The sequence below is a fragment of the Pinus tabuliformis genome, chromosome 9 (genome assembly GCF_031772625.1).
Source record: "Pinus tabuliformis cultivar Carrire ecotype Pingquan chromosome 9, CPIR1, whole genome shotgun sequence".
NCBI lineage: Eukaryota > Viridiplantae > Streptophyta > Pinopsida > Pinales > Pinaceae > Pinus > Pinus tabuliformis.
In genome coordinates, this window is record NC_142307.1 from 791,841,857 (window position 1) to 791,866,161 (window position 24,305).

The 24,305-nt window shown below is 40.4% G+C and overlaps 3 protein-coding genes across 3 annotated transcripts in view; all 3 read left to right on the forward strand.

Annotated features, from left to right (window-relative positions):
• LOC149151118 (nucleic acid-binding protein) overlaps positions 1-24,305 on the forward strand; it is a 357,600-nt gene that overhangs the window by 168,343 nt on the left and 164,952 nt on the right. The gene's annotated exons all lie outside the window — the stretch shown is intronic.
• LOC149151119 (uncharacterized) lies at positions 10,141-11,533 on the forward strand. Its single transcript, XM_089439180.1, has 2 exons — positions 10,141-10,669; positions 10,830-11,533. The coding sequence occupies exons 1-2, from the start codon at positions 10,141-10,143 to the stop codon at positions 11,480-11,482; spliced, it is 1,182 nt and encodes a 393-aa protein (XP_089295306.1). The 3' UTR covers positions 11,483-11,533.
• On the forward strand, positions 22,434-24,106 carry LOC149151120 (uncharacterized). Its single transcript, XM_089439189.1, has 2 exons — positions 22,434-22,962; positions 23,123-24,106. Exons 1-2 carry the CDS (start codon positions 22,434-22,436, stop codon positions 23,773-23,775), a joined length of 1,182 nt encoding a protein of 393 aa, XP_089295315.1. The 3' UTR covers positions 23,776-24,106.

A 24,305-nucleotide genomic window follows, 5' to 3' on the forward strand; every position in this document is an offset into this window, starting at 1 on the left:
CACTGCCACTACTATGTAGCAGGGATTTCATTGGATGTCCTGTCAATAGATACAAGTTAGTCTCCCTCCTGCTTATGACTCGCCTCACACTAGGATTAACCCCTTTCATTTTGACAACTACCTCACTTCTCGTGAAACTGACCTCAAGTCCTTTGTCCTCCATGGCCAAAATTGAGTGTAAATTCTTCTCCAACTCAAGTACATATATCACCTCTTTCACCTTCATAAGACTCCCTGAGTCTAGCTGGAACTCTATGCTATTAATGCCCTCCGCTGCATACTTATTGTTGTCACCAAGCTCCACATTGTAATGCCCCCTATGGATTAATTACCTACAAGTTGACAAAGTTTCTTGTCCAACCCTGTAGGATATAGTCTTGATAAAGGGGGTAAACCCCATTCACCAATGTTTGGGGCAATATTGTGTAAATTTTGGGGCAGCTAGGGCAAAAATGCCAAATTGGGGGTTGCACTTGCAATCCCTCACATTAGAGAGAACCCCATGAGAAAATCTATAAATAATGGGGAGTTGGAATTATTTTGGATCATCAATTCAGATTGGATATTTCTGTTTTCTTTAGTTGAGGTTCTAAGGGTTTTAAGACCCCTTCTTTTTTATTAACTTCGTTGGAGGTGATTCCACCCTATCTAATATTTTTGTCTAGTTTTGGTGGAGTTGATCCCACCCTACCTAGAAACCGTTTTCTTGTTTTGGCACAGGTTATTCTATTGGAGTAAATAAAATTGGCTTTGACCAGTCAGATAGATACACTCTGGATTAGGGAATTTACCATCTCAACCAAAGTCCGAAATTGTTCCAGAGGCAGTAAGTATACAAGGTACTAAACCAAGAATCCACATGGGCTATTCCTGTACCCTAATTAGGGCCCCAAACCATTGGAGTAGGAAGCAAGTTCTTTTTAGGAAATTGTTCATACAATAGAACCCTACCGCAACTTTCCTGACGCAAAGTACTTCTGTAGTTGAATAAAAGTCTATTGCTTTAGCTACCTGCTGAGAAATCAATGCTAGTAGAATTTAGGGTTTGATTCCTATTTCTTGATAATTACTTGTGAATTATGTTGGCTTCTTTTACTTAATTAGTTTATCTTTCATCAAGCAATTACCAAATTATATGTGTATGAAGACCACAAGAACAAGAGACACAAGATGTAGGTGATCAGCTAGGGAAAAACCCTTATAAGGGGAAAACCTAGTCACAAACTCTTCCTTCTGTAGATTCAAATCAAGATGAGACACAATCCAGACTTCTTAGACCTAGACAAAGACCTCCTCCAACCACCAAGTCAGCCCTTCCCTACAACAGATGATCTTGACGAAATACTCCAAGTGACAGCTTCCCAGTAGCAACTTTAGTTCAAAATTTCGGCCCACCAATAGCAAAATTTCGACCCCCAGCTTTAGAATTTTGGACCTGCAATAGACACAGATTTTTGGCCCCAGCAACTGCCTAGAAACCTTTGCACGTGTGAGAGAAAGATAGCCCAAATCTTGATTTAGATCTTCCCAAAAAACTTCGTCCTTATCTAGCTTCTTCGCTTTCCTTTTATGCTTCTCTTTCTTGTAGATCAACCTTGTTGAGTGAGTGAATGAAATAGGCTGAATTGCCTCTCCTTATATAACCTTTCTATTGGGTCAAATTGCCCTCATGTAGGCCGACTTCTTGGGGATTGGGCCGACTTAGTGTGGGGGGGACAAATTACCTTTTTGACTCAAGTAATTCTTTTTACATGATACAAAAGCCCAAGAAGGGAAGGGTCTAATAAAATTGATAATGACTCTAATGACTCAAGACAAAACCTAGAAGCCTTCAATGGAGGCTTTGACCTAGAAAACTTTGACCCAAGCATGAAACCCATGCTTTAGTAAGTCATTTTCTTTAATAATAAATTTTCTTTTGATAAAGTACAATTATGAAGACCGACACTAGTTACATTCTTCAATACTCCCTCTTAACTAGGGAGGTATTCATAATTACATAAGAGTGTACAGGGAAGATTTCGAAATGAAATGAACTACGAAGAGTTCTAACACACTCAATGCTATAGACTAGATACCTGACCATGGTAATCTATCTGGGTGGGACTAAGATGAATTCAAGCTTTCAGCCACTCTAGGTACCATCAGGCATGCTTGCTAACCATCAACCTAGGGATCTACGTATGTATCCAAGGTCAGAGCTCCATGACCAACGCTACCCTCCCTCTTCGGGATCTAGAAATCAACACATAGGTTGGCCAAATGCCCTCCCAAGCATCCGCCATTAGATGCTTCATCTCTCTCTATCAACTAGATCTGTAATATCAACCAACCCAAGCATGCTTCTAAAATATTCAAACTTCTTATTCGGAAGAGACTTCGTCAACACATCAGCTACTTGTTCATTTATCAGAATATACTGTAGCTTCACGACCCCATCTTGTACCAAGCTCCTAATGTAATGGTACTTGTTGTTGATATGCTTCGTCCTTGCATGGAATACAGGGTCTTCAGACATCTTGATGCTGCTTTGATTATTGCAAATTATCACTGTAGGATCCAAAGGATTTCCAAATAAATCTGACAAAATTTTTCTTAACCAAACAACCTCCTTTCCTACTGCACATGCATCAAAATGTTCTTCTTCAACACTACTTGATGCAACAAAAGCTTGTTTTCTACTCATCCATGAAACCATTGCAGATCCCAAACTGAAACATCCACCGATAGTGTTTCTTCCATCGATCTCATTGCCACCCGAATCGGACTCTGTAAAACCTGTCAACTTAACTTCCTTTCCATCATACTTCAGGCAGTGATGTATAGTGCCACATAGATATCTCAAAATATGCTTAGCAACTATCCAATGGTCATGACGAGGCTCCAACTGAAATTGACTAAGAACATTTACAACAAAACATATATTAGGTCTTGTATTTACCAAGTACATCAGAGAGCCCACCAACTTACGATAGCTAGTAGGATCGACGAGACTAGAGTCGAAGCTTCTTAACTTCTTGAGATTAGTGATCATGGGAGTAGTCATAGGCTTGGAATCCATCATACCGAACTTTTGCAATATCTCGATTATGTATTTACCTTGACCGAGATATATCTCTTCGGGTTTCCGCCAGACTTCCAAACCCAATTAATAGTGCATAAGTCCTAGATCTTTCATTTTGAATTCAGCTGATAACATGTTCTTGCATTTTTGTATTCTGCGCTATACACTCGTAATAAGAAAATCATCCACATATAGTAGTATAATGACTAGTTCATTCTTCACCACCTTGATGTAAAGATTTGGATTTGCAACGCTTTGGACGAATCCAGTTCTTAAGAGATATGCATACATTCTTGCATACCATGCCCTAGGAGCTTGCTTTAAGCCGCATAGGGCTTTCTTGAGTCTGCAAACTGATGAGCCCCAAAAATGGGTAACTTATTGGGCTCATTTTGCTTATTGTTCTCCATTAATCCACCATTCTTCATAGTTTATGCATGCTTTTGAGTATGTTTATGTTGATTGAACGAATGAGGATAGTCACTTGACCATGAAGACTACTACGTGTTTATTGCAGATTTTTGGACAGCTTTTGGACCAAGGTCAAGCATTTATGAGCCATTTGATAGCCGAATGCAAGGGGACAAGGCTGAGGATTCGTAGGGAGGGTGCCTCCTGCACTAAATGGCCTCTTCCTCGAGTTCTCCACCATCAGCTCGGAGTTCAGCAACCCACCAACGTTGATTCCCAAGGGCAGCCGAGCAACTTTTATGAAGTGATTGAGTACTAGCAGTTTGGGCAGCCAAGCCCCTCGAATCAAGGAGGACTGTTGGAGGTCCTCGTGGTGCATAAATAGGAAGGCTTCCAGCCTTCGTAGGTTACTTTTTGAACAATTGTATTCTGCACTATAGTGCTGCTAGTTTCTCAGCTCATTTTGTAGCGTCTGCTGTATAGCTTTTTTTGTGACATGGTTATTTTTGAGTAACGGAAGGCAGTTTCATTTGGCACCAGTTCTGAGCTTCTTCTTAGGAGCCTGCAGCTCTTGGGGTTGGGCCCAACCCAAGTGCCAAGGCTTCCTTTGTGTACTGTTATGTGTTGTTGATGTCTTTATCAAATAATTTCTGTTAAGTAGATTAAAGTCTTGCTTGGTTACCTAGGTCATTGTTGATGATTAAAAAGGCTTTTCATGTTCAGATTGGTTTGATAGGTTGATAACAAAGAAGATCTTCAGAAAAAGGCTATCAAGCACCCCTGATCTCACCTCTCCCTCCATGGGACCATGAGCTGGGACCAAGGCGTCCTTGCCGCCACCAAAAACACTGTCTTTGCTTCGTCATGCAATTGTTAGTGTTAGATTCTCATTTGTGGAAGTTGATACCAGTTGTGGTTACATGCTCAGGTCCATGATTGCTTAGTTTGCATAGCTATTTCACATGATTTTGTTGCCAATAAACTTCTGTTCATTTTCTTTGCTGATATTTAGGTCAGATTAGGTTAAAGTAGCTAGGTCTTTGGTTTTCCGAGTCTTTGTTTGAATAGTTTGGAAAATAACTTGCAGAGCACCTGTGATACCTCTTTGCCTACCCCTACTCCATCAACACCGCCTTCTCCGTCCTTTAACTCTGATTCTTGCCTCACATCTGCTACGTTCCCTCACTTTGACCTAATTTCCGTATTTTTGTGCAACATTGCTCTACCCCTCCTTGAACAAATCCAACCATCCTTATCACTCACCCACTTCGTTTGCCAGGTCCTGGACCCCTCCACATCATCATCCAACCTTCGTACCCACTTCTTCACCTTTCTTCCACCATCAACCCTCCAAAATCCCCTTTTGGAACATCCTGTAGAAACATCCTATAAAAGCCACAGAACATCCTGTAGAACCCCTGCAGACTTCTTGTAGAAGCTCACGAAAGCGGTTTCTTGAGATCCGATCACTGTGAACCTCTCTGGAAGGGTGGTAGAGACCCCCTTAGGCCCTCTTCTCACCTTCTGTTATGAAACCAGCTCAAGAAAAAGATAGAAAAGATAGATCAATGCCTTAAAATTCAGCCTCTTCGAGGGGGCAACCTCCTTTACATTACATAAATGAACAATTCTTGGATGATACAAATGAAAAGACCTCCTTTCTATATATAGGAGTCTAAGGGGTCATAACATAATCAGAGCCAACATAACAATAATAATATAAGGGCACAATAATAACAATAGTGAGCTTCTATGGGGCACAATAGTAACAATATGGGCACTACATGGGTACATCAATATAATAAGTGGGTTGTACTAATAACAATAAGGGGTTACACTAGTGGTATAGGGGCCTAACATGCCCCTCTCCTTCAAAAAGCCTTGTCCTCAACGCTTGAGTAGTTCTTGATGCTTCTGTATAAAATTCTTGTCCTCCCATGTGGAATCCTCAGCAGGTACGTTCTTCCACTTGATGAGATACTCTGAAATTGATCGATTTTGTAGCTGTCGGATTCTTGTTTCTGTGACTGCTCCAGATTTGAATATGATTTTTCCTTCCTCTTCAATTTTTGGCAATATTGTTTGAATTGGGATCTTTTGCAACTTTTGAATAAGTGGCCATACTTCTTCGTCCTTCTTCCATTCATCCCTTGCTTCGTTTATCCAATCTGGTTGGATAATAGAAATAGCACAAAACAATGCTTCCACATCCTCATCCTTGAAGAGTCTTCCCATTCGGTAAGGTCGCCATTTTTTTAAGTGCATGTAGTATTGCCAACATTTCCTTCTCATAAATAGCTTGCTTGAGATGTAGCAGTAAAATTACCCAATCACCTACATCAAAACATTTTTCACTACAATGTTGATCTACCTGTTGTTTCGCTTGATTTTTCACCGAAGTGGCGTTATCCTTTAAAAGTTGGAGAACTTGTTGTTGATGCTCGATATGATCTTTCACTGCTTGAACCTTTTTCTTCTCGATATGTCCTTCTATCTCTAGAGTTTGAGGAGTGGTAATTTCTTCCAATCCTTTACAAGATATGGTCGGGTTCATTTCTTGATGCTGGATGTGATCTTTCACTTCTTGATATGTCCTTCTATCTTGATAGTTTGAGGAGTGGTAATTTCTACCAATGAATTACAAGATATGGTTGGATTCATTTCTTCTTTCTCGATGTGATCTTTCACTTCTTGCACCTTTTTCTTCTTGATATGTCCTTCTATCTTGAGAGTTTGAGGAGTGGTAATTCTTGCCAATGCTTTACAAGATATCGTCTAATTCATTTTTTCTTTCTCTGGGGTGGGGTCCTGGCGTATATCTTCTTCTTTTGATGTTTCTTGATCCTTTTCTTCCTCCTTTTCATATTCTATGTAAAATAATTTCTTCTTAGCACACTTATGACCTTTAGTGCATTTGCTATCACAATTGTAACAAAGCCCTTTTTCTCTTTTTTCTTCCAATTGTTGTGGTGTAACCCTTGTAGGTTGTGGAAGGCTAGGAGAAACAACACTTCTATCTTTATAGTTGTGAGGGGTGTGCTTCCTGGTTTCCATAATTTTGCTTTCCACTATGTCACAATGCCCTTTTACTCTTTCCAATTGTTGTGGTGTTGCTCCAAAGAAGGTGTTGCTCTTTGTTTCCTCATAATGTGCTATCATTTCCTCCGTGAAAATTGACCATGTAACAAGTTATTTATGAGAACAAAGCCCTTCATACGATAAAAATTGATCCGGTTCTAAATATGAAGATGCAATACATACCTTTTGTAACAATGGTACACCATGTAGATCAAAATATTGCTCCATCTGAAGTATCCAATTTACCGGATCCTTGCCATCAAACTTCCTTATCTTGCTTTTTCTTGATTTTAGGAGCTCGATCTTGAAACGACTGTAACTCTGTACTTTCGGATCTTTAAGTTCTGAAATTGTGATTTGTAGTATCCCTCTATGTCCTCTTTCCAATGCCACCAGTTTGACCCAAATTGGATTATCCAAGGAAGAGTTATGCGAAATCTCCCACAGTGACTTGATTATAGACTAGTTCAGTAGAGCGAACTTGTACGACGTGCCACGAGTCACTGTTTCGACCTTTGGCTTTGAAAAATATCTACAAGAAACTACAACCCGTCCTCTTTTTGTAACTTCTTACGAAATTTCAATCCGATGCTCAGAGAGAAAGTTATGACGATTTTCCCCAGCTCACCTGTTTGGAATGTAATTCAGGAGTCTGCAGAAAGACCTACTTCCTCAGATCATATCTCCGCAAATATATTGCGAGAAGCTTTGAAATTCGGACCCGAGATTCAATGCGATGTCTTCTCAAATGGGTTTTTTTTTAGAGTCTGAAACGTCGCAGAAAAAAGGTTATAGCGAAAATGCCACGATGACCTATTTGGAGCAGCAAAACCCTAGAATCCAAAGCTCTGATACCAAATGTTATGAAACCAGCTCAAGAAAAAGATAGAAAAGATAGATCAACGCCTTAAAATTCAGCCTCTTCGAGGGGGCAACCTTCTTTACATTACACAAATGAACAATTCTTGGATGATACTAATGAAAAGACCTCCTTTCTATATATAGGAGTCTAAGGGGTCATAACATAATCAGAGCCGACATAACAATAATAATGTAAGGGCACAATAATAACAATAGTGAACTTCTATGGGGCACAATAGTAACAATATGGGCACTACATGGGTACATCATTATAATAAGTGGGTTGTACTAATAACAATAAGGGTTACACTAGTAGTATAGGGGCCTAACACCTTCCCAACCTCCTGCAAGCGTCCACTCCATTTCCTTTCGCCAATCAACCTCTGCACAGTCAAAATAGTCAAAACACCTGCAAAGTGATTCCACAAATATTATTCGAAAATACAAAAAGATGTTTTCTTCATATTTCTCTTCAGAAGTAGCTTAGTCACATGCATTTTACTTTTTTAGAAGTCAATGGCATCCATTTCTGTAGCTTTCATCCTTTTACTTGCACCAGTAGGGTTAGTCGGTAAAACTAGGGTTTGTTAGGGTTTGCGTTCCTTTCTAGCTTTCAACTTCTTTCTGCAAGTAGATTAGCCTCTGGTTGAGTTAGTTTTCGTCCATCACAGTTAAAAGCTTCTTCTAAGAGCTCATAGAAGTTGGCTTAAGCTCCTAGCGGACTTGTGCTAACCAGTGTTTTACGAAACGGCCGTACCGAAACGGAAACGGCCGTTTCGTTCCGTTTCATTAAAAAAATTTCTGACCCGGCCTTTGACCCGGCTCGGCTGGCCGAGTCAGCTATGACTCGGCCGAGTCAGCCAATGACTCGGCCGGGTCATAGCTGACCCGGTCAACCCGGCCGGGTCCCGTCAAAAAACGGCCGTTTCGTTCAAGACCGGCTGGGCAGCGTATTAACCAAAAATTAAACACTTTTTTGCTGATTTTTGGCTGAGTTAGTTAGGGTTTGTGGACATGAAAAGGTTATTGTGATTTGTTAAATGCATTTGGGGTCCATTTCCCCCTCCCAAACTCTATTTAAGACAGCCAAATGCTCTCATTTCACTCACAGCAGTCTTATGCATTTGAGTGAGAGTCTTCTTTGAGAGTTAGTGAGCAGTTCTTGAGCTTGTTTTGGAGCAGCAGTGAGGAGTCTTGGAGGAGCATTGTAGCTGGAGTGAGGAGCTTCTTGGGCAGCCATTTGGAGCAGCATTGAGGAGCTGATTTTTGGAGCAAGTTTGAGGAGGCAGTTTGTGCCTGGAGGTATTTTTTTCCACCTCTATAAATCTGTTTTTACTTATTAAATTTTAGGTGCATATCAAGATAGCTTAGAGAGTGTTTTTAGTCAAATAAATGAACATTGAATCAATTTTTATTTTTATTTTTCATTTTCAGATTGTTTTCCTAGTCAAAAAATGGCACCTAGAGCAAAAGATGCTGCTTGGGCATATGTTGAAATGGTTGATGATGAGATGTGTTGCAAGTTTTGCCATAGGAAAATTAAGTCAGGTCCTGGGGGGATTCATAGGCTGAAACAACACTTGGCAGGGATTAAAGGCAATATTACTGCATGTAAATCTGAGGAAATTGGGGAGATTAGAAAGACTTTGTTGGAAAGCTTTGAAAAATTTCAAGAAGAAAAGACTAGGCAAAAAGAGATACAGGCTGAAATTGGGAGGAAGAGGGAGATACAAAGAATGATGGCTGCCAACCCCCACTATGAGTTTGAGGGTTCTTCCTCTATCCCTCAAACTGATGCATCAAACCCTTTCCGTTATGTTCCTCCCTCTTTTGCTTCTGTTCAAGATAAGGGAAAGGGTAGAATGAAGGGTGATGGGACTATCAAAAGTTTTTTCACTCACTCAGGCTCCTCTCCATCAGATGCACATGGTCCTGAAGTTAGTAAAGGTCTTTCTCAGCCCACTTTAGATGACCATTGGAAGAAAGAATTGAGGGAGACTGCTTGTGACTACATAGCTAGATGGTGGTATGATGCTGATATCCCCTTTAATGCTGCTCGTTCACCATATTATGAGCCTATGTTTGAGGCCATACATGCTGCTGGAAAAGGCTTCAAAGGCCCTACTATGCAAGAGCTAAGGGGGTTTCGTTTGCAGAAAGAAATTACATCAATTAATGAGTATTTGCAAGATTTCAAGGAATCATGGGCAAGAACAGGGTGTACCATCATGTCAGATGGATGGACTGATCAAAGAAACCGTACCATCATAAACTTTCTTGTCTTCTGCCCACAGGGAACCATGTTTTTAAAATCAGTTGATGCATCTGATAAGGTAAAAGATGGCCACTTGTTGTTTCAGCTATTGGATGAGGTTATTCAGGGTGTGGGGGTGGCTAATGTTGTTCAAATCATCACAGACAATGCCTCTAACTATGTTCTTGCTGGTAGACTGTTAGAGGAAAAACACAAGACCATCTTTTGGACCCCATGCGCTGCACATTGCATAGACCTCATGCTTGAGGATATTGGGAAATTAGATTGGGTTAGAAACACTGTAGATAATGCCAAAAGCATAACAAAATTTATCTACAATCATACACTGGTTTTGAGTCTCATGAGGAAACACACTGGAGGCAAGGATATTATTAGGCCTGCCATCACTAGATTTGCTACACATTTTTTGACATTGCAATCTATGCTTTCCCAACATAGAAACTTGCAAAAGATGTTTTCCAGTGATGATTGGAATAAAAGCAGTTGGTCTAACAAACCAGAAGGTAGAGAATTGAGAAGGAAAGTCCATGATGAAACTTTTTGGAGAAAGGCAACAGAGATTGTGAAGGTTGCTGAGCCACTAGTTAAGGTGTTGCGGTTGGTGGATGGGGAAAGGTTGGCTATGGGCTTCATTTATGAGGCTATGGATCAAGCAAAGGAGCAAATAAAGGCAGCATACAAGGATAGAGTGGCAAAGTATGGGCCCATTTGGGCAATCATTGATGAAAGATGGAACAATCAACTCCATCGCCCTATACATGCAGCTGGGTATTTTTTGAACCCACGGTATCATTATAAAGCTAAGGAGTCAGGAGCTTTGAGGGGGGAGGTCAGAGATGGACTGGTTGATTGCATTGAGCGCATGGTCCCATCGGAGTCTGATCAGCTACTGATACATCAGCAGGTCACATCCTTCAGCAATGCAACAGGTACCTTTGGGAAGAACCTAGCAAAGATTGCAAGAGAAGCAGATGAGCCAGGTAAACAAAAATTTCAATTTTCAATTTCTTAATGGTTTTACTATTTTTATTAAAGTTTGTTAAATCATTTATAATTTGAAAGTTAGATATAATTTGTAATTTTGTTGAGCTTCAGCCTTCATCTAACTCATAATTCATTACACTCCTATGTTTTTTGCAGCACAATGGTGGGAGGCCTTTGGTGGCCAGTGCCCTGAATTGCAAAGGTTTGCAATTCGTATTTTGAGTCAAACTTGCAGTGCATCTGGGTGTGAGCGCAATTGGTCTGTCTTTGAGAGGATTCACACAAAGAAGAGAAACCGTTTGGAGCAAAAACGGTTGAATGATCTAGTTTTTGTCCAATACAACCTTCGGCTCAGACGGAACCAATTGCTGAACAAAAGACCTGATTCAGATCCCATTGTGTTGGAAGACATTGATCCAACATCAGATTGGGTAGTGGAGAGTCGTCTACCAGAGTTTGATCCTGATGAGGATCTTGATGAAATTGATGTTGGAGATCCACTGCAGCGTGTTCAGTTGAATGCAGATCCCAATCCACCAGCCTCAGTCTCACAGCCAGCTAGTAGGACTCCAGTTGTAGGTGCTTCGCCTTCCTCTGCTCAGCCACGACAGAAGCGCAGCCGCATTTGTACTCTATCTCAGCTTGCATCTGCTGCACAGCCTAGTGGTACTGGTACTGGCACCACTTCTACAGTTGCAGTTGGAGACGATGATGATGAGGAGGAGCCATGGGGCCCCTTGTCTGACTCTGATGATGATGATCCAGAGATTGGTCGAGATGATCTTGGCTCCTCTGGCAGTAGCCAGTAGCTACTAGCCTCCTTGGTTATTTGTATTTTGTTTTGACTCTTGAGTCTTTGATCATGTATGACAAACTACAGTTGACTATGTATTTACTATTGCCATTGGGTACACCGTACCATTTTGATATAATGGATTGGTTCATGAGCCTACTTTGATCATATGTTGTCTTCCATGTATATTATAATGTTGTGTGTTTGGAAACTTGAATGAAAATCTTTAAAATTATGTTTAAAATATTTAAAATTATGTTTTTTTATAAAAAAAATAAATATTTAATGTATTTTTTACAACGACCGAGTCATTGAAATCGAGCCGGCCGAGTCATTGCCGTTTCCGAGTCCGAGTCCGAGTCGATCCTCGGCCGAGTCCGAATCCGAGTCCGTTTTGTAAAACACTGGTGCTAACTGATCAAGTGACAACCTGCGGCAAGAGCTAGTACTTGTGCATATAGCACCGTCGCTTCCAAGTTTGTTACGAACTACCAGGTTGATAAAAGTAAAGAAGGGAGTCCCAGGAGTTGTAGCATTATTGCTGCAATACTGGAGCCCACCACAAACATGTGTATCTCTACTATTTATTTCGAAACCTTCCGGTTGTTCAATGTATACTTCTTCATCAATGTTTTTATTTAAAAACGCTGCTTTGACATCAATATGATGGATATTCCATCCCATAGTAACAGCTAGCGAAACCAAAGATCTTATAGTAGTATACCTGGCAGTAAGAGTAAAGGTTTCTTCATAGTTTATACCTTCCTTTTGTGAGAAAATCCTTGCAATGAATCTAGCTTTGTATTTGTCTATGCTTCCATCAATAGCATGCTTGATTTTGTAATCCATTTTGAGGTGACAACTGATTTGTCGCTTGGTCTAGGAACGATTTCCCAAACCCCATTCTTCATGATGGATTGATATTCTTCTTGCATCGATTTCTTCTATTCTTCTTGATGAGCAGCTTCTTCAAATGTAGTAGGTTCAACTTCTGTCAATTTTTTCATATATGCAGCATAGCCTGAATATCTCTTTGGTCTTTTGCTTTCTCTAAAAGTTCCTTTAGTAGCTCCATGTCCTTCGACATCTTCAAGTGTAGCTTTTAACCAATTTGGCCTCTTCCTTGTTTCGGGAATAATTACAGGTTGAATAGGCTCACTTGGTCCTTCTTCTTCTTCTTCTTCTTGGTTTGTAGTTGTCTTATCATGATGCTCTTTTTCTTCAAATAGTGGTATGTATTCATCATCAGAATCGATTGGAATATCCTTGGATCTTTTGTAGGCATGATTTTCATCGAATATAACATCCCTGCTTACTTCAATTTGTCTTCCTTCCTTGATGTAGATTCTATATGCTTTTGAAGAAAGACTGTAGCCAACGAAGATCCCTTTAATGCTTGTAGAATCTAACTTCTTTCGCTTGTCCTTTGGAACATGGATGTATGCAGGACACCCAAAGATTCAGAGATGGTCCACACATGGCTTCTTCCCTGTGAATGCTTCTTTTGGTGTCATATTTTCAAGGATTCTATGAGGACTTCTATTTTGTATATATACTGTTGTCATTGCTGCTTCTCCCCATAGAAACTTCGATAGATCTTGATCAAATATCATAGTTCGTATACATTCTTCAAGTGTTCTATTTTTCCTTTCTGCAACTCCATTCTACTCGGGATTGTAGGGAACAATGAGCTCCCTCTTAATACCTGCTTCTTTACAATATGCAATTAATTCTTTTGAAGTGTATTCTCCACCATTGTCGGATCTCAAAGTTTTTATCTTTCTTTCGGTTAAGGTCTCCACTTCAGATCTAAACTCCTTAAACTTTTCAAATACTTCGTCCTTTGTCTTGAGAAGGTAGAGCCATGTCTTTCTAGAATGATCATCAATGGATGTCACATAATAAAGATGGCTTCCAAGAGATTTATTAGACATTGGCCCACACACATCAGAATGAATGAGGTCTAATATTTCTTTAGACCTTGTGTCACTACTTGTAAAAGGTTTCCTTGTATTCTTTCCCAAAGCACATCCCTTACATACTCCTTCACAGTCTTCCTTGATGTTGGGGATGCCATTTACCATTAGGCTAAGAGAGGGTATTATTTTCTAACAAATATGCCCATATCTTTTATATGATAATTCGATAGGATTGATCTCCATGTGAACTAGGGCTTGAGGAGATGGTGTTATAACTCTATATAACCTTCCTTCACGAACTCCAATAAATTTTGCCTTATCAATGCTTGAATCTTTTCCCCACACCAAAAGTTACCATCTACAAAGGCAACCCTATCTCCTTTATCTTCTAAACAAGAAATTGAAAGTAATTTTTTTTTTCAAATGTGGAACTTAGAGTATATTTTTGAGGTGTAGCTTTGCTCCATTTTCCAGCTTCAAATATGTAGATCCAAGGCCCTTGATTGCATAACTGTTTTTGTCTCCTAGCTCATAGCATGAGATGATGGTTTCTTTGATAGAGTATGAAGTTGTCCACTTTCTCCCGTCATATGTCGTGATGCTCCACTATCAATGACCTATGCATTGCGTCATCAAGAGTACCTGTAAGCAGTGTTCCACGGGGACTCGCCCCCACCCCTAGGGGTCTAGTTTCCTTGCTCCCTCGCGCTCCGGGGACTTGGGGACAAGTAGGGGACATTTGCCCACGCTCCCAAAATGGAGGAAACTCGGGGGGACGTGCCAGGGAAACGTTTCCCTTCCCTGAGGGGACGTTTCCCCATGCTCCAAAAAATGGCCTTGCTTATAGTTTATGATTTAATAGACCTAAAGTGGTACAAAGCTACTCATGTTCTGTATGGGGATAACGTCTTGTGCTGTCTTTCGGTTTCAACAAGCGTTATTTTAGAGGGTCAGTATCATGGAAATTTGTTGGACGATATAGCACGTACATGAATTTTCCCTTTTAAAACTTCTCCTTTTTTTCTCAAGTGATGGCTGGATTACAGTGGGGAGATAACTGGAGTGACAGGCAAAGAATATGAGACATTCAGTTTGTGTTTTTAATTTGCATGACATTTGACATACAAACTATGGAAGAAACACCTATGTCATGTTGGAAATAATTGGGTGGACTATAGACTAACATGGGCAACAAGAAATCTCAGGAACTGTCGTTATATATGAATTTATATAGTTACAAAATTTACACAGAGCACAGTGGCTTAGCTTGAATTCTCAGGTCTGAAAATTATTTTCACCCCTGAAATACACTGCTAGTTTGAAGTTTGAACTGCATGGCATTGCTCTAATAAGGTAGACAAATTATCCATGCCATCGTTGGTCACCCAAGTTGGTTCGCAGATGGTCATCCTGCAGTCAATGTCATTTGATAGTAAACTGTCAGAAACTCTTTCATGTGATCTTCTCATCTCTCCTGGAACTAAAACTCTTCTTTCAGCATATGGTGTACTGTCTATATTATATATAATATAACAAACTTTCTAGCTGTTGGATCCAATACAGCTGGTCAACCCATTGTAGTTGCCCCTTCTACTGCCAATGCAGTGTTCCTGATCTGTTCATTTACCTTTTCACAGAATTCAGTGGCTACCTTATCAATCTGAAGCTCTCCCTCTGTCTGACCAAAATCTAAATTAGAATTTGACCAAGTTGAATTAGAATTTTAAATTTATTATTTTATATGATATTATAAATTTGGATAATGTCAAATGATATTCATATCAATGATCATGCTTTGCAGCTTTTCAATTCAAACCAAATTGTCATAGTGGACTCAATTAATAAATTATATTTATAAATTTTTAAGACCCTGACGCTCCCCCACGTTTCCTAAAAAATGGTAGGGAGCTTTCACATAGGCTGCTCCTGCGCCCCCTCGCCCCCTCGTCCCGGAACCTTGGTGGAACATTGCCTGTAAGTGCAACCAAGAAATCCTCACTTTTGACTTTCCTAGATAGGTTGTAGATGATCCTTCAGATCCAACTTCCTGCAATTCTTGTGATATTGAATCCCATCTTTAAGTAAGTTGCCATAGAGGGAGTAACTTTTTCTTCCAAGCCAACAAAGTGATCTCCAACCTTCTTCAACCTTACTTTGATACCTTGTGAGAAATCAATGCTAGTAGAATTTAGGGTTTGATTGCTCTTTCTTGATAATTAATTGTGAATTATGTTGGTTTCTTTTACTTCTTGATTAGTTTATCTTTTATCAAGCAATTACCAAATTATATGTGTATGACGATCACAATAACAAGAGACACAAGATGTAGGCGCTCAGCTAGGGCAAAACCCCTATAAGGGGAAAACCTAGTCACAAGCTCTTCCTTCAGTAGATTCAAATCAAGATGAGACACTTTCCAGACTTCTTAGACCTAGACAAAGACTTCCTCTAGCCACCAAGTCAGCCCTTCCCTGCAATAGATGATCTTGACGAAATGCTCCAAGTGTCAACTTCCCAGCAACAACTTCAGTTTAGAATTTTAGTCCCCCAGCTGCAGAACTTCGACCCCCAGTTTCAGAATTTCAGACCTGCAATAGACACAAATTTTCGGCCCCAACAACTGCCTAGAAACCTTCGCATGTGTGAGAGATAGATAGCCCAAAACTTGATTTAGCTCTTCCCAGCAAACTTCATCCTTCTCCAGCTTCTTTGCTCTCCTTTTTTTCTTCTCTTTCTTGTAGATCGAACTTGTTGAGTGAGTGAAATAGGTCGAATCACCTCTTCTTTTATAGCCTTTCTGCTGGGTTGAATTGCCCTCATGTAGGTCGACTTCTTGGGGATATGGCTGACCTGGTGTGGAGGTGACAAATTACCTTTTTGATTCAAAAATAATTCTTTTTACATGATACAAAAGCCCAATAAGGGTCTAATAAAAATGACAATGACTCTAATGACTCATGACAAAACCTAGAATCCTTCAATGGAGGCTTTGACCCAAGCATGAAACCCATGCTTTAAAAGTTTAATAAGTCATTTTCTTTTGACAAGTACAATTATGAAGACCGAAGCTAGTTACATTCTTCAACACTACCCACAGGAGGGGGGTCTTGGTCTCTGAAATCAAGGTGATGCGGTTGAAATAAAGGCTCTGTCTCTGCGACTACCCACAGGAGGGAGGTTCGGTGCCTCAGACAAGTGATCCTGCCGCTAAATCAAAGACTACGTCTTTGCGGCTATCCACAAGAGGGAGGATTGGTTTTGTTGAGTGCAGTATATATTAGGTTAATATGTCAATCTAGGGTTATGTGAACTTTGAGGCACAACAGAGTTTATGCCAGAACAAGGCTGTAATATCCTGTAAACCAATTCCTATCTGCTCAATCAACACCTTCAACTTCCACAAAACAAATCAGTCTCTTGAATTCAGTTCAACTATGCAATCCTAATGGCATTTTTCATAAAACAAAACCCTGGCTAATAGCCACTATGGTCTTCTGATTCTGTATCCTTCTGGATTGAGGAACCTGAAGTCCAACTCAGTTATCCAGAGGACAAAAGAGATCAAGAAACCCTATAGTTTGCACACCTTCAAAAAGAAAACAAAATTTCTAGCCCTAACTCCTTATGGGCCGAGGAACTAAAGGCTCAACTCAGTGGTCCAGAGGACAAAAGGGATTAAGAATGCTTGTAGCTCACACACTTTTGAAAGTAGAAAGTAATGGAGTTTCCTTGACTTGATTCCTTCTGGGCTGACAGACCCAGTGTTCTGTTCAGTTTTCCAGAGGACAAAAGGTCTTCAAAGATCTCCTTACAAGCTTAAAACACGAAAGAATTCAGGCTCAGTTCACTCTGTAAACAACATTACTCAATCTTAGTCATAAATTTGTCCTAAATTCTCTAAGTTATTTCGCTACAGTTGTCTTTTATTGCAAAAAGAAACATGCTCTGGAAAGAAAAATGAATGCAACTTGTAATTATCAGTGCCAAGATTTACTACGGTCAAACCGTACACTCTCTGCTTGATGTCAATGCTGATATTACTTACACATAAACAAAACAGAGTATATAAGGTAAGTGTGGCAACACAGAAAACTAGTACCCAGATTCAAAGGGTAACATAGCATTAATAAAAACTGTTTCAGTATCATCCTTAGCACAAAGGCTTTTGCCTTTTATCATCAACAATCAATAAACCATATATGTATAAAGACAAACATCAATACCTCAACAACGGAATAAATGTAAATATAATGGTCTCTTTTAGTGAGGTATCTGAGCCTATTAATGTTTGTTGTAACCTGTAGCCAAGTCGAACACCTTGCAAACCAAACTCGATTAGATGCAATCTTATGATGCAGATCTAAGGTCGAAGGATTTCTTATGTTCTTTAATTGAACAGTACCTCAAATACTTTATCTAATATTCCTGCATTCAAGAGAAATTATTATTCTTATTACAAGGGAACAACTCCTTCAATAGCCCAAACACATCATGATTTATATTTCAGACCTTTACACTTTTGCTCATTCATCCAGAAGGTATGTAAAACAAGGTGAAATCAATACCTATTAAATGTTTCAAGTTAGATCTAAAAGATCCACAATAGATCAATTCAAATTGACCCCTGAATCACAACATTGAAACTCAAATCATGCATTCATAAGCCAATATATGAAAGGTTGCCAAAGTCTTGCTTATACAAAATAGAGTTTCACTGCATAACAAGAAATATCAGAAGCGATATCGATCACACTTAGATGTTCTTGACCTGAAGACTTTACAAGAAAATATATCACATTAACGCAATCTCAATCCTTCATATGCTTCATATTTGCACTGCTGTACATTCATTCCAAAAGATAGTACTGCAAATAAGATGCCACAATAGATCCTTGCAAAATTTAACACAGACGAGCTTCAAATTTGAAGAATATTAAACAATCCACAACTATACCCTTAAACCAAACCACAAGCATACAGACCTGTGTATCAGAAGTTAGAACATAAAAGGAATGAGGAAATAGAGGACAACGAGCTGAGTTGGTGGGCCCAGGCCAACTAGCTCGTTGTCTCTAAGAAGGTTAAATCATGAACTCAGCAAAGAAATTGAAAACAATATAGGAATAAACCTGGCATCATCTTGATATTAGAGATCCGAGTCTTAATACATGATTACAAAAATTTATCATAACCCAGTGGCTTTGGGAGCGATTCAAAGATTCAAAATGACAACATAGCACTACAGTAGAACCACTTGCTTGGCTCAGAGCCATAGCTAGATCTTTATAATGTTTACAATACAGAGATGAGTTAAAACTAGTCATAGTAGTTATGAAACTAATTAGGTACAAATTGAAATGGTCCATTGTGTAGATCAATTTAGTAGCACCTGTTTTCTAAAGCTAGAATGAACTGAAGATCTCCTGTAGGGAAACTTGGAGAGAAATCCTCAGATGTCGATTGAATATCTAAATTGAATGTAAAACAACGTGCCCTTTGACCTAACTTGCATTGGTAGATTTTGATAGAGTGTAGAGATGTTCGATCTTTATGGGCTTGTGACCCACCCTAGGAGGAAATTTTTCTCCAAGATGGTCCTCAGCGGACAGCGAACAACTCCTGCAGCCACCAACTAGCTCGTTGTGCCACTTCTTCACGACCTGAGCCAACCATGTGGTCTCTCACCCATCTGTCAGGATCGTATGTTTGAAGGTGGGCCTCCTGAACCTAAAGGTATGCCTTGTCATTTGGTAATTGTTTATTGTAGTTTGCTTATCGTGGACACTTCTGGGCATGGATTAATTGGGGGGATTTGACAGAAAGAGTGGGCTAGGTCCGTGCGTCTGTCCTCTAGACCTCTTTTGGATGTTACCTTTGAATCTTAGTCCCGTGGGATCTCCTTTATTGACCTTCGGGTTTTAGGGTGGTACTATGTGGGAAACCCCGATATTGGTTGCGTGGTCCCGCTCCCTCATCCACATACATTAGTCGTTTTCGATTCATTACAACCCCATTTATCATTTCTCCCTCCTGGGTCCACAACCCTCCAGTCCGTCCACATATGGTGAGCCTCCCCTTCCCCTTGCCCACACGTTGGTCGGGCCTGAAATGATGCCCTGAAGGTTGATGCTACTGAAAAGAAAAGTAAAAGCATAATTGGCCACATTCAACACGAAAATGTACCACAAAATGCAAAAGATGGCCGGGACAAACACATTTAGCACATGAGCAAAATCCAATGCATGAGCTCTACCCCATCCCCATGGCCATCACCCTGGTTCCTAGAGGTCCTAGATGAACTTCTTTTATCATTCAGGAACCCATGGTTGTCCCAATCCCTGGTGGGCAATGAACCGCCCTACCTTAAAAGGGGTATCCACTTCTATACCTTACACATCATGCTTTTATCCTTTGAGCCCCAAGCAATTAATCAAAGAAAAATCATAATAGGCAAAAGGCATATAAAGAAGGGTGGAAAAATCAAGGTTGGGGCACCTCATGCACCAGGATTGCTTCTTCCTATACAATATATACCCAAGTGTGGGCTTCCCTTGTACCTCGACGTGTGGCCCAGGATTGCCCCTTTCATTCCCTATTCCATTCATCACTTTTTCACATGCCACCACCATTTGAAGGATGTACCTTGGACATACTATCCCCTCTAAAGGTAGAAACCATCTGATAGGGTACTTGGTTAACCCCATTTGGAGCTTGGAGACATTAGCACGTGCCAAAGCCCACTATGGAAGGGCATGCCATTATGAAATTCCCACCTGTTGTCCATGGTTTGTAAGCTCTTTAACTTGATTTTCTTAAATGATTTGTTGTATTGGAAGGCTAGGGGATGCATTGGATCTTATGCAAGATTGCAGATGGTCTCCATTTTGGGTTTGGTTTCTCTATACGGGGTCCTAACCATCAAGAGGGCTACACTAGCACATGTGCAGTGTGTGTAGAGAGCCATGGGCCTCCACAACAATAGGCAACACTCCAGATGGTCTCCATTTTGGGTTTGGTTTCTCTATACGGGGTCCTAACCATCAAGAGGGCTACACCAGTGTTTTACGAAACGGCCGTACCGAAACGGAAACGGCCGTTTCGTTCCGTTTCATTAAAAAAATTTCTGACCCGGCCTTTGACCCGGCTCGGCTGGCCGAGTCAGCTATGACTCGGCCGAGTCAGCCAATGACTCGGCCGGGTCATAGCTGACCCGGTCAACCCGGCCGGGTCCCGTCAAAAAACGGCCGTTTCGTTCAAGACCGGCTGGGCAGCGTATTAACCAAAAATTAAACACTTTTTTGCTGATTTTTGGCTGAGTTAGTTAGGGTTTGTGGACATGAAAAGGTTATTGTGATTTGTTAAATGCATTTGGGGTCCATTTCCCCCTCCCAAACTCTATTTAAGACAGCCAAATGCTCTCATTTCACTCACAGCAGTCTTATGCATTTGAGTGAGAGTCTTCTTTGAGAGTTAGTGAGCAGTTCTTGAGCTTGTTTTGGAGCAGCAGTGAGGAGTCTTGGAGGAGCATTGTAGCTGGAGTGAGGAGCTTCTTGGGCAGCCATTTGGAGCAGCATTGAGGAGCTGATTTTTGGAGCAAGTTTGAGGAGGCAGTTTGTGCCTGGAGGTATTTTTTTCCACCTCTATAAATCTGTTTTTACTTATTAAATTTTAGGTGCATATCAAGATAGCTTAGAGAGTGTTTTTAGTCAAATAAATGAACATTGAATCAATTTTTATTTTTATTTTTCATTTTCAGATTGTTTTCCTAGTCAAAAAATGGCACCTAGAGCAAAAGATGCTGCTTGGGCATATGTTGAAATGGTTGATGATGAGATGTGTTGCAAGTTTTGCCATAGGAAAATTAAGTCAGGTCCTGGGGGGATTCATAGGCTGAAACAACACTTGGCAGGGATTAAAGGCAATATTACTGCATGTAAATCTGAGGAAATTGGGGAGATTAGAAAGACTTTGTTGGAAAGCTTTGAAAAATTTCAAGAAGAAAAGACTAGGCAAAAAGAGATACAGGCTGAAATTGGGAGGAAGAGGGAGATACAAAGAATGATGGCTGCCAACCCCCACTATGAGTTTGAGGGTTCTTCCTCTATCCCTCAAACTGATGCATCAAACGCTTTCCGTTATGTTCCTCCCTCTTTTGCTTCTGTTCAAGATAAGGGAAAGGGTAGAATGAAGGGTGATGGGACTATCAAAAGTTTTTTCACTCACTCAGGCTCCTCTCCATCAGATGCACATGGTCCTGAAGTTAGTAAAGGTCTTTCTCAGCCCACTTTAGATGACCATTGGAAGAAAGAATTGAGGGAGACTGCTTGTGACTACATAGCTAGATGATGGTATGATGCTGATATCCCCTTTAATGCTGCTCGTTCACCATATTATGAGCCTATGTTTGAGGCCATACATGCTGCTGGAAAAGGCTTCAAAGGCCCTACTATGCAAGAGCTAAGGGGGTTTCGTTTGCAGAAAGAAATTACATCAATTAATGAGTATTTGCAAGATTTCAAGGAATCATGGGCAAGAACAGGGTGTACCATCATGTCAGATGGATGGACTGATCAAAGAAACCGTACCATCATAAACTTTCTTGTCTTCTGCCCACAGGGAACCATGTTTTTAAAATCAGTTGATGCATCTGATAAGGTAAAAGATGGCCACTTGTTGTTTCAGCTATTGGATGAGGTTATTCAGGGTGTGGGGGTGGCTAATGTTGTTCAAATCATCACAGACAATGCCTCTAACTATGTTCTTGCTAGTAGACTATTAGAGGAAAAACACAAGACCATCTTTTGGACCCCATGCGCTGCACATTGCATAGACCTCATGCTTGAGGATATTGGGAAATTAGATTGGGTCAGAAACACTGTAGATAATGCCAAAAGCATAACAAAATTTATCTACAATCATACACTGGTTTTGAGTCTCATGAGGAAACACACTGGAGGCAAGGATATTATTAGGCCTGCCATCACTAGATTTGCTACACATTTTTTGACATTGCAATCTATGCTTTCCCAACATAGAAACTTGCAAAAGATGTTTTCCAGTGATGATTGGAATAAAAGCAGTTGGTCTAACAAACCAGAAGGTAGAGAATTGAGAAGGAAAGTCCATGATGAAACTTTTTGGAGAAAGGCAACAGAGATTGTGAAGGTTGCTGAGCCACTAGTTAAGGTGTTGCGGTTGGTGGATGGGGAAAGGTTGGCTATGGGCTTCATTTATGAGGCTATGGATCAAGCAAAGGAGCAAATAAAGGCAGCATACAAGGATAGAGTGGCAAAGTATGGGCCCATTTGGGCAATCATTGATGAAAGATGGAACAATCAACTCCATCGCCCTATACATGCAGCTGGGTATTTTTTGAACCCACGGTATCATTATAAAGCTAAGGAGTCAGGAGCTTTGAGGGGGGAGGTCAGAGATGGACTGGTTGATTGCATTGAGCGCATGGTCCCATCGGAGTCTGATCAGCTACTGATACATCAGCAGGTCACATCCTTCAGCAATGCAACAGGTACCTTTGGGAAGAACCTAGCAAAGATTGCAAGAGAAGCAGATGAGCCAGGTAAACAAAAATTTCAATTTTCAATTTCTTAATGGTTTTACTATTTTTATTAAAGTTTGTTAAATCATTTATAATTTGAAAGTTAGATATAATTTGTAATTTTGTTGAGCTTCAGCCTTCATCTAACTCATAATTCATTACACTCCTATGTTTTTTGCAGCACAATGGTGGGAGGCCTTTGGTGGCCAGTGCCCTGAATTGCAAAGGTTTGCAATTCGTATTTTGAGTCAAACTTGCAGTGCATCTGGGTGTGAGCGCAATTGGTCTGTCTTTGAGAGGATTCACACAAAGAAGAGAAACCGTTTGGAGCAAAAACGGTTGAATGATCTAGTTTTTGTCCAATACAACCTTCGGCTCAGACGGAACCAATTGCTGAACAAAAGACCTGATTCAGATCCCATTGTGTTGGAAGACATTGATCCAACATCAGATTGGGTAGTGGAGAGTCGTCTACCAGAGTTTGATCCTGATGAGGATCTTGATGAAATTGATGTTGGAGATCCACTGCAGCGTGTTCAGTTGAATGCAGATCCCAATCCACCAGCCTCAGTCTCACAGCCAGCTAGTAGGACTCCAGTTGTAGGTGCTTCGCCTTCCTCTGCTCAGCCACGACAGAAGCGCAGCCGCATTTGTACTCTATCTCAGCTTGCATCTGCTGCACAGCCTAGTGGTACTGGTACTGGCACCACTTCTACAGTTGCAGTTGGAGACGATGATGATGAGGAGGAGCCATGGGGCCCCTTGTCTGACTCTGATGATGATGATCCAGAGATTGGTCGAGATGATCTTGGCTCCTCTGGCAGTAGCCAGTAGCTACTAGCCTCCTTGGTTATTTGTATTTTGTTTTGACTCTTGAGTCTTTGATCATGTATGACAGACTACAGTTGACTATGTATTTACTATTGCCATTGGGTACACCGTACCATTTTGATATAATGGATTGGTTCATGAGCCTACTTTGATCATATGTTGTCTTCCATGTATATTATAATGTTGTGTGTTTGGAAACTTGAATGAAAATCTTTAAAATTATGTTTAAAATATTTAAAATTATGTTTTTTTATAAAAAAAATAAATATTTAATGTATTTTTTACAACGACCGAGTCATTGAAATCGAGCCGGCCGAGTCATTGCCGTTTCCGAGTCCGAGTCCGAGTCGATCCTCGGCCGAGTCCGAATCCGAGTCCGTTTTGTAAAACACTGGGCTACACTAGCACATGTATAGTGTGTGTAGAGAGCCATGGGCCTCCACAGCAATAGACAACACTCCATATATCCCTAGATATGTTCAGAGATTGCTCAATATTCACCTATTGGATGAGGAAGATTCACCTGGTTCACC